The following is an 11,246-nucleotide window of genomic DNA, read 5'->3' on the forward strand; positions in this document are numbered from 1 at the left end:
AGTGGAGGAAAAGCTACAGGCTGCAGACAGTCAGAGGGGAGGAGGAGGGGTGAGGACAGGTGGCTGCTTGGGGGAGGAGGAGTGAAGAGGCAGAGGGGGAGGTAAGGGCTGAGGTGCGGCATCCGGAAGAGTCTGTTTTAGTTGATTTTGGTTCTGTAAAGTCACAAAAAAATATGTTGAACATCTGGAGTCTGGTACAGCGAGGCGAGGGGAGCGAGGGGCCGCCGGAGAGCACGGGAGGGGAGGTCCTGAAGACGACTAATACCCCTGGAAGGAAGGAAGGAAGGAAACAAAGATAAAAACACAAGTCAGTGTTGGAAAGTAACCGAGTACATTTACTCAAGTATTGTGCTTGAAGGGAAATCGGCCCTTTAGATCGCCTCGGCTGCAACGTAATCCTTTGGGGCAACTGCGACCGACAAAGTTACATCCACTCAAAGTGCTTGTCTGTGCCACTCAGGCTGAGGTTGTTATCGCAAGACAACATTACAGAAACGATTCCTACAGAAAGAAACCTGTTGGTGAAGCAGTGAGATCCATTTTGTTACCAAAAAGGTCTCGTGCTGAAATCTCGAAAGCTGAGTTGTTGCAGGAAGGCGACGGTGGAAACGTGAGTCGTGGCTGAATGTTTAATGGGGCTCTTCTCCTTGAACCAGACTTGTGTTTCTTGTTACAAAAAGGATCTTATTATTTAACAAAGAGGTCTCTCTGTAGGAATCATTTCCAAAATGGTGTGTCAGACACTAATAACACCTGCAGCCTTTCAGTGGCAAATACAAGCAGTTAGGAGAAGTTACTTCGACAGTCACAGTTGCCCCAAAGGATTTCTTTGAAAAAAAATGAACTGAACTGAACTGAACATGTAAATATTGGGCCCAGGTTTAAAAATACATTAATTCCCCTTTAAGTATGATTTCGGGGTACTTTACTTTCCATTTTATGCTACTTTATACTTCTACTCTGTGGTTGAAGTAACCCCACCATTTAGCGTAGAAATAGTACAATTTAAAATACTAATTACAAGTAAAAGTATGCATTCAAAACCATAATCAAGTAAAAGTAATGTAATGTTTTTGTATTAATATAACTGCTGCGTTAATGTGAATGTTGCATGAGATGTTTAAGGTTGAGCTCATTTTAACTACTTTATATACAGTTGGCTAGTTTAACCTACAGCGAGTGAGATCAGCATATGTTTGTAGCGTCACTCTCCTGTCAGAACCACCAATCTCTGTTGACTCGATGCAACAGTAAAAGGCTTCTTACACACTAAAGCATCAGTATTAACAATCTAATAATGTCACATATAGTAAAATATGGGGCCATTTTGTGCAGAATGAACTACTTTTTTTGACACTTGAAGAATATTTTCCCGATAATACTTCTGTACTTTTACTTGAGTCGGGTTCAAAATGCTTGTACGTTGAGGTTTTTGGTGCTTTCACTTATGTAAAGCCTCTGAATAGCCTCTGGTTGTGCTTTGGCAACCGAGGGTTAAGTGGAAAAATACAAATTGGCAGCAAACTGTACAACAAACTCAAAAGTGAAAGCACTCCTCACAACAATGGTCCCTTTCAGAAAGTTAACGCGTTACTCAGCACTCTGGAACCTGTTTACTCACCTCTCCTCCTTCTCCACCCTGTTCCATTCCTCCATATTCTCCCTGTCAGAGGAGACGAGAAGAATAAATCAGAGATCTGAGAGGATGAAAGGATGAGGTGATGGCAGGGTGGAGGGCCTCAAGCACCAATCTCCTTCTAGCTTTCGCTTTCCTCCAGCTCTGATATAACAAAGCAGTTATGACTACAGAGACCATGCTGTTGGGTCGAGTCGACTCTTGTTATCATGCTTCAGATGTTCCCCGGGGGTCTGTTAGTCAGATTAAAGCGTTACAGCATGTTAAGAGGCTCCAGGTGCATGCCATGAATATATTAACTGCCTTATCTGGCGTGCTGGAGATGTGGCTGAGAGCTTGAATGTCACTTAACGCTACATGGAGGAGCTACATGGTTAGAAATGGAGAGTTTTTAGTATCATTAACCTAAACCACACAAATGAGTGAGCGTCTGAGAGGTCGGGGGAAAAAGTTTGCAGTATTCAGAGGAGGAAACTGTGAATTAGTCACTAGCTGTTATCCAGTGAGTTTGATTCAATGGAAGCTTTTATTGTTTGCTCCCAAACGCTGCAGGAATTCAGCCCAACGTTTCTGCAAACCACAGATGTGTTCACCTTCGTACGTGCAATAGGCTACGTACCATATCGACATTTTTAGACTGTCAAATCAGGAGGTGGAGAAGGTAGTGGCCGAGTTTTGCAGGCGAGGAAGCTGCCAAGCCAGTGACCACAGTTCAAGACTACGTTTCAACATTCAAACCACTGGATATTTTTAAGGTGACCTCCTCGCGGCGCTGTCACAACATTTAATAGAAAACTGAACCTCAAGAAATGTAAAGTTGACTTCAACACTTCATTTGACATGTCTGGAAATTTCATAGTAAGTAGGTGGTACCGTATTTTAAGATTTTCTTTGAAATTACCCCCAAATTACCACAATAATAAGATGAGATTCATGGAAAATTACCTCCATATTTTTTGATAATGATATTCTATTAAGCTGCACCAAATCACTTCACGTTAGTGGCCTGCTGAGGGGAAGTTAGACGGAAACTAGTTGGAAATGAAGTTGCAAGTTGTAATTATTCTGGTAATTTCAAAAAGATTTAAATGTGTGTTGGTAATTACCAGCTTTTCTGGACTTGTAACGTATCGGTGGTTTGCAGAAACGTACATTTCCGACATTTACCGTGCCGATTTGGTTGAAGCATTTTTTTTAATTTGGGAAGCATCACAGCAGCTTCTTTTTCCGTTCTTCCCCTCTTGACACTCACTTACTGGACTATTAGGTAACACGCACTGAGATACCAGTTCATTAGGTACACTTGTGCCATTTAATGTAATCCAATACGGCTGGTTCTGCAGGAAAAGTCACATTTCCTGCAGGTTTATTGGATTAGATCATGCAGGCGTAGCTAATAAACAGATACATTTAGTGCACGTAGCATGCAGAGTAATCATCTCTGCCTCTCCCCAAATATCTCCCCACACACTGCTCTGTCCAATAGGCACCTCGTATACAGGCTCCTCCTATCAGGAAAACACAGATGAGACACAAACAACGTAAACAACAAAAGTTGAGAACAACAGCAACACGGAACAACACACGAGACAGAAGCTTTGCCACAAGACAGACGTGCAGGAAAGACAGAAAAGTCAGATGTGAGGCCGTCTGACGTCTGACAAGAGAGTTTAAAACATTAGAGCAGATGAAGCCACCGCTGTCACAAATTACATATTTTAGGCCACATGTTTAATATCTTTACAATGTAGCTGTACAGTACATTTGAGCTTTAGTGCAAATACATGATGGTTCTCCATGTTGGTCCTTGTAGTGCTGAAATTAGCTTAGCTTACTGAAGATGTGTCTTTGTCATCAGCCATTATTAAGAAATTGTGTGCTAGAAATGTTGAACTAGGATAAATTTGAGGGATCTGTATCAAGATTGTTTATTTTTTTTATGTTTTTGTTTTTAAAAAATGGCATTGATATAGATTATCTGGATTGAATTGTTCAATGATAAAAAAAACAATCAGTAGATTAATTGAGGGGATTAATCACAATTTGATGATGTCTTTGAGTTTGAAGCTGAAGTGCGACTGCGGCTCTCTGTTGTGTTTAATAAATGAAGAGGGCTCCATCTTGTGGCAGCTGTCTGTGTAACCCATGGTTACCATGATAACTGACCTGGTTCATCAATCCGGTCGACGCGGCGACGTTCTCGACCCCCTCCACGCCTGCCTGTGATACTTCGTTGGCCCCGGCAACCACTTGGTCCCCGACGATGTTGGTCTGGTCCACGGTCCTGTTGGCCACTGAGACCCAGAGTGAGCACAGTTAGTGACACCGAGGCCGTTTCCATGGAGTCAAGAGTTGAAAACTGATTTCCTGCCACTTTAAAATGTTTTAAATTTGTATTTTTACAATAAAACGTGCAGTGTAATACATTGGTCTGTTTTCTTTCTTTAGTTACCTTTCCTTGTTTCAGTGTATGTAATATCCAAATGACCATAAACATTGCCTGTTGTATTTATATCAAAGACATTTTGAGCATAATTAAATATTTGTGAGGATGTTTACCATGTGCAAGTATGTGCGCCATGTTGGATAGCTAGATACGGCAACACGACTTGGACAAACCACGTACAGAACTACAGTAAAGGCAGAAATTTGCTAGTAATAAATATTTCGGAGGGCGGTGTGTGGTTATAACGAAGCTCTGAAGGGCAAATGAAGGATTTTTCTCTCCTGTGTTTATGACTTGAAAACTGTTTCTGTGAAAACATTTGAAAAAAAAAAAAAAATTCCAGAAAATTTTTGTTCTCCTCAAAATTATTTTGTTTTTTCACTCTGTTTTGCACGTGAAAAAAAAAATCAGATTTTTTTTTTTTCACCTGGTTGCACAAAAAAAAAAAAAAAATCTCTAGAAAAATCTTTTCACATGTTTTCACAGATGGAGAAAAAATTCAGGAACTAGCAAAACTTATCCTGGTGAAACATTTTTGTCCACCGACTCTCAAGTCAGAAACACAGGAGAGAAAACCAGAAAGAAAAAACTCTTCCTCTGTCTCTCAGGGCTTCTGTTGTAGCTTAGCATATTTTTGAATTACTGTACTGTCCAAGCATTTGGATAAACTACACTTTTATGCTTTGGCGAGCCTCTTTGACTTTAATTGAATTGAAAAAAAAAATGCTCCAATTGTTATTAATTGTTCTTAGAAAAATGATTATTTTAACGCCCATACACATGCACGAAACAAACAGAACAAATAACGGATAACACAAATAAAATAAAGTACAGGAAACCAGTACTGGGCGATATAAAAAACTGCAGGAGGGAGATGGAAAAGTTGGATGGAAGGGAAACATTTTAATTTATCCTTCTCAGATGTAATTTTCCCAAGTATCTGAGAGGTTTTTGATTCTTTCTTGTTCATTTTTATCTTAGAAAATTAGCCAAATGTAATCATAATATTAAACTCACTAATAACAGCAGCTTTTACTGCAGTTCTGGGTGATTATTATTTAATGCTCATACCCCCAATATATATTCTACTTAGCCCAATTAATGCGTGAAACTTAGTATACTCAAAGATCTCTGACAAAACAATCACAACACAAATCTTCTGCCCTTTTTGTGACCTCGACACTCTGAACGTCAGTCGACTGGCTGTTAAATTTCAGATATAGCTCATTTTGTGGCCTCGCAAGCCTTGCAGTGGAGACATTTCCGGATGGTTTCATAGAAAATCTGCTGTTGTGCAGTTAAAAAATGTTGGGCGGCTAGCAAAATGTATATTTGACAAATCAACCAGTTAAATTTCACCCTTTTACGTTTGAAAACACTTCTGACAAAAGAATAAATCTCGCATTTTTATGCAGCTAAGTTTTCCAGCGCTTCTTCCTCTTCGCCTCATTTTGGTGCATGAAGCTGTAACATGCTCATTACTGCCCCCCTGAGGCCAGATGGTGGAAAATACTTACTGGTCTTTGACCAATAGTGAGAACTGTAGTGGGTGTTTTTCCCCTGATGGCCTGAAGGGGCAGCGATGAGCCAATTCCTCACACTCAAATACAAACTTGGTTTTTATTCGTTGGTGACAGTGTTAATTGATTTTCATCGTAATAAATGAGTTTTTTCATGACATGACATGAGTTGTCTCTTGTCGTTAACAAAACTGACCCAAATATTTGCAAAAAATGAACATTGCGTGAAAACTCTTCGTTACAGAAGTGGTTTTAAAACAGATTTTTTCAGTCTGACAAAAGAAAAGACGTCAAGGATGAAGACTAACTGGCTTTTTTTGGCAAAAACGTCGGTCTGATAAACGGCCACCGCTCCAACTGTGTAAGACAGTGGTTTCACTATGGACAAATGAGGTTTGTATTTCCCGCAGACGTTTTGTGAACGATGGAGCACTGTGGTCTCAAACAGGGCGAGCACATACACATACACTTGTCTTACCTGTGTTTACTGATGACACAACGCCCTCCTTTGTCTTACTGCCTGAGGATCAAACAGAGATTATAATCAAATCAATGTACATAACCAGAGTACATAACACATTTTACAACTCCTTCTTTTGAAGCTTTAGTTGAAGAATGTTGTTGCATTATTTCACATTTTTCTTGATTTATTTTGTATTTTGCAAAGTATTTATGTTTTGTCTCTTAACCAGCGAGGGATCTTCAGGATGTGAGCCTGAAACTTTCATTATTCTCACTCATCAATAAATCAATCCGTGGCCCTCACACCTGACTGACGACTGAATATATTTAAAGGGCTATTTCAACTCAGTGTGACTGATGTGTTTCCCTGCTTCTTTAAAGGAACAGTTCACCAAAAAGGGAAAATTCAGTCACGATCTTCTCACGGCCATGCAGATGGACAGTCAGGTGAAGTTTCACAGCAAAACAGCGTTGCAGAATAACTGAATTTAAATTTCTGGATGAGCTTTTCCTTTAAAGTGAATTTTGCCCTTTTTTTTCTCTGCTTCGATTGATAAATTGCCATTATCTTTCCCTTCCAGCCTTGAGATATTACTGCAAAGCTCAGCTGTGTTTTCGGGGAAGTATTCTTTCGTTGGAAAACATCTCGTGAACCGCAGCTCTCTGTATCTCCCCCTCTGCTCACCAGCACTTTGCTCATTATAGTATGATCCCAAGCAGATTAAATTGTGGTTATATAATCTGCCAGAGCGGCGGGTGGATAGGACGAGAGGAATATCTGCTGAAAGAGATGAAAGGGAACAACGGGGAGGAAGGTAGAGACTCAGGAAAGGAAAAGCTGGAGTAAATCTGCAGAACAACACAAGCTCGTGCAACGCCGACTCGTCCTGCTCTCCTCACACAGATGCAGATGCTGCCATCCACCCATCCTCTTTCTTCCTCCTGCATCCCTCCATCTCTCTGCACGCTCCCCGTGCTACATGAGCCACGTGCCTGAGTACTGAGCAATACTGCAGTACAGCCCGACACACACTCACACACACCCACACTCACACACACTGCAATGACACAGCTTCTTTCTCCCAGTCGACAGGGGGAGCCCCTCAAGTGTCACTGTGAATATGTGAGCCTGTCTGTCACCGTCACACAGGACAAACTGTATCCATGGAGGTGTTGTCTTCTTCTTCTTCTTCTTCTTCTGGTGAACCTTCACAACTTCCCTCTGGACGTAAATTATTAAACAAGGCTTGGGCAGAAGCAGATGCAATTCCATGCGAGGCACAGGACATCAATTTTTCATAATAATCCAAACAATAAATTGATAATCCCGATTGGAAAGCTCGCCTCGATAAATGAAGATTGCAGGGATTAGAGTGTGTGAACGCTTTCCCCTATTATGAAATAATGTATCTAAAGCTAAAATATGGCTTTAGTCTGTTTTTTTTGTGGTGGATTTGTGCTGTAGCAGGTCCTGATGAGATGAAAGCTCAGACGTGCCCCTCATTTAATGAACAATCCTATCAGTGGGGAGGATTTGCAGCAGTGTAGAAGACATAATGTATGCACTGAGGCATCCACAAGCATATACATGCACTGCACACACACTTGTATGTTGCTATGATGAAACAAGCTGCATAGATTATAATTAGAAGGACCTTTTTTATATCTAAAGCTCACAAAGCCTTTTCTGGAAAACTGACTAAAGCAATATTTTATAATCGGTGCAGAAAATCAGTGCTGAGAAGCTTTTTCTTGCTTATTCTGCAACGAAAAATCAGATTTCTGTGATTCTCAATCACCCAGGAAATAAAATACCCATAAAATAATAGTTTGTGTTCAGTTTCTCTGTGCATTTTCTTATTTTCTGTCCAGCTTCGTCCTCTATGTGAACGTGCACATCTCGACACTGTGTCCCCACGTCCACATGCTGACGTATGCACTCTGCTGCAGGCAGATACAGTGTTTTATCGGAGCCATCGACTCGCCTCACTTCAGCGATCACACCCCCCTCTTCTGTTCTTCCCCCCTGTGATCTGGGTGTCCACTTTCTTTTTCATCCTCTTACCTTTCTCTCCTCTACCTGAACCTCCACCCTCCACCCTCCACCTCCATCATCCCTCCATCGCTACATGTCAACTCTCTCTTTTCCGTCCCTCCATCTGTTCGTGCAGGAGCCACGAGACCAGAAGCTCAAAGCTTTTTTCTGACATAACACCCCTCCCCTCCTCTCTCTCTCTCCCTCTTTTCTCTCTCTGCCTCTCCCCCCCTGTGCATCCCTCCATCTTTGGATGGGTGGTGTTGGAGGGGGGAGGAAGGAGGTTAGTCATCACAGCAGCAGCACACACTGGCAGGCAAATCCTGCTGCTGCGACGCCGCACATCAACACAAGGATGGGGTGTAGAGGGTGGAGTGGGGGGGTTTGATGGGAGAGCAAATTGCTGCAGTGCTCAAGTGATCCTTGCCCGGTGCACCTCACCTCCCTCCCTCCTTCCCTCCCTCCCTCCTTCCCTCCCCCCTCCTCTCAGCAGTGACACAGACTCTCTCACGCACATCGGTGCAGACTCTCCATCCATATCCATCGTCGTCGTTAAAGATTTGTGAGCTGCTGTGTGACGGTGCCGAAGAAGGGACGGACTGCAGATGACGACAAAGACTTCCACTCTGCTAACTCCTCACCCGCCCTCCTGCCACCGACTTTTACATCCTCCCCTCCCCTCCCCTCCTCTCCCTCCCCTCCCCTCCCCTCCCCTCTCTTCTCAGGCGGCCTAAAAGCCTGGCACTCGGGGTAACCTTGAGATGTGACGCATTAGCTGCTTGGGCTAATATTAAAGTACTTGAAAACTACAGCACGACCGCGAGGCAGCTTTAAGAAGGATTACACTTGTGCCATTTAAAATGATCAGTCCTCATGTGATTGCATCTTTAATTGTGAATTTTATGTTTACTGTCTGTGCACACACACACCTCAAAAACTGAATGGCAGCCTGTTAAATGTGGGTCAAATCTATTCTCTAATTAATTATTTACAGTGACTTAATAAAAGCAGATAAATGAAGTCTCTGGGGGACTTTATCGCTGCGTTCAGTCCATCACCAGACGTCTGTCCGCAAAACCATTAAATGTGAATAAAACAAGACAGGTGGAGGCGTCGCAGCCGCCACAAGATCCTGCAGAATCCACTGTTCTTCATCTCTTCTCCTCTTCCTCTTTTATTCTTTCTTCCCCAGTCCTCCACCAGTTCCTGTCCTGCTTCCCAGTTCCAACTTTCTCCACCTCCATCTCCATCTAACCTCCCCTCCTCGCTCCATCTATCAGCCCCCCACCCTCTGCCCTGCACCATTCCTGCAGCAGTATCCTACCAGTGCTCACTACCATCCCCTCCTTTCTTCCTCCTCCTCCTCCTCCTCCTCTTCCTCTTCCTCCTCCCTCGGTCCCTGTCACTTCACACAAGTGTCCCAGACATGGACACCCATGGGACCCCACCTCAGACACATGATGCATCCACCTTAAAAAAAATGAGTGCATCCCCCCCTCTACAAACGTACCTGTTTTTGCCTCCACAGACAAGATGTGTTACGTACCTACATACATCACCCCTTCCTTGGTTTTGGCTGCCGCCTCCTCCATGCCGGCTTTGGTCTTCTCTGCGGCGGCCACCACCCCCTCCTTGGCCATGGAGAACCCCTTCATCAGTACATCCATTTTGGGCGACGAGACGGCTGGGCTCCCCTGCTCCAAACGGGCCTGGCTGACTGGCTTGGCTGGCTGGCTGGTGCTTACAGTGAGCGTGCAGAAGAGATGATGTGAGATGTCAGAGTGTGTGTGTCTGTGTGAGTATGAGTGTGTGTGCTCGTGTGTGAGTCTGTGTGAGTGTGTGCCGGTGGCTCCTCCTCCCTTTGGTGCTACAACAGAGGACTGAGAGGACCGCACAGCAGGGCTACAGCACGCAGACTGAGAGGAAGAAGGGGGAGGAAGCAGCCGGTATGCACGAGATGTAGAGAGGAGGAGGAGGAGGAGGAGGAAGAGGAGGAGGAGAGACGACCGGATGCTGCAGCATTTTTAAGTCATGCTGCAACCACTCCTCCACCCGTCATCCATCCATCCATCCATCCATCCATCCTCTCTCCTCCGGCTCGCTGTTTGCATATTTTGATTGACACGTTGCCGTGGACACACCTTTTCTAGACGCCGAGGCTTGTGAGCACTGTTACATAACCCCCGGCAGAGCATCAGCACGAGAAGCATCATATGCCTTGTGAGATTATGTCACTTAATCTGTAAATCTATAATATGATTTTCTGATTTTTGAGCGTTTGAGTGTCACTTTAAGGAAGCAGCTGTTTATTTATGTCAGTATTTTTTATATATTTTATGCCGGGAAGGCTTCACTGAACTGAATTTAACTGATTTTAAGAGAGAAAAGGAGCATTTTTGTATTGAGAGGAGAGAAAATGCTTTGTCATCTCCACCTGGATGAGTCACAACTGCCCCTCCCTCTTCCTCTTCCTCCTCCTCCTCCTCCTCCTCCTCCTCTTCCCCATCGTCCCATTTCTCCCAGACATGCCGACTCAGCACCACAGCGATTCTGGGCACAGTTTTGATAAGACAACACCCCCCATTTTTTTTTTTTTTTTGTTTAACCAAAAATGAGAGAGAAATAATTGCCAACACTGATAGAAAATAAAACCCTGCAACTCTGCATATTTTTGGTACACTGTCCATAAACCTGATGAAACAAAGAGGAGATATAAGTGATATATTTGGGATGCTGCTGGAGCAGAGAAGAGGACATCATGTCTTTTCAGTCTGGCTGCACAGACTCCCACTGCCCTCTGCTGGCATCAACACATATTGCATCATGACACAGCACAAGTATTGATTACCGATGCTTCTTTTTAAGGGACTGATCAAGCATTTTATCACAGAAAACGTATGAAACCCACAACCACAAACAGTCATACATTCTGTTGTGTTACAATTACAGTTAGAATAAATTGTTGCTCCTCTTTTAGAGCATCACTTGTAGATTTTTGGGGGCCAAGTCTTTTATCTTAGCTCAGTCTAGGAGGACATTTTGTGCTTTTGGGGTATTACAGAAACAACTGTATTTAAGTAAATATTCAATCTTATCTCAGGATAGTATATTAGTTATTACAGAACTGTCCTAACTGATAATATCCTA

General features: G+C 43.1%; 1 protein-coding gene across 1 annotated transcript; it reads right to left on the bottom strand.

The window, feature by feature from the left end:
- Positions 1–240: 240 nt before the first annotated feature.
- On the bottom strand, positions 241–9,766 carry sncgb (synuclein, gamma b (breast cancer-specific protein 1)). The gene is made up of 5 exons (XM_073490324.1): positions 9,646–9,766; positions 6,081–6,122; positions 3,803–3,930; positions 1,622–1,663; positions 241–267 (listed from the first exon to the last, which is right to left on the bottom strand). The coding sequence occupies exons 1-5, from the start codon at positions 9,764–9,766 to the stop codon at positions 259–261; spliced, it is 342 nt and encodes a 113-aa protein (XP_073346425.1). The 3' UTR covers positions 241–258.
- Positions 9,767–11,246: the final 1,480 nt, after the last annotated feature.

The sequence above is a fragment of the Pagrus major genome, chromosome 20 (genome assembly GCF_040436345.1).
Source record: "Pagrus major chromosome 20, Pma_NU_1.0".
Classification (NCBI taxonomy): Eukaryota; Metazoa; Chordata; class Actinopteri; order Spariformes; family Sparidae; genus Pagrus; species Pagrus major.

Excerpts from the sequence above, each read along its gene's own strand:
- sncgb (XM_073490324.1), bottom strand. The coding sequence starts at position 9,766 with ATGGATGTACTGATGAAGGGGTTCTCCATGGCCAAGGAGGGGGTGGTG. Across the intron at positions 6,123-9,645 it reads GGAAGGGGTGATGTATGTAG|GCAGTAAGACAAAGGAGGGC; the intron begins GTACGTAACACA and ends TTTGATCCTCAG. Across the intron at positions 3,931-6,080 it reads TGTGTCATCAGTAAACACAG|TGGCCAACAGGACCGTGGAC; the intron begins GTAAGACAAGTG and ends TCTGGGTCTCAG.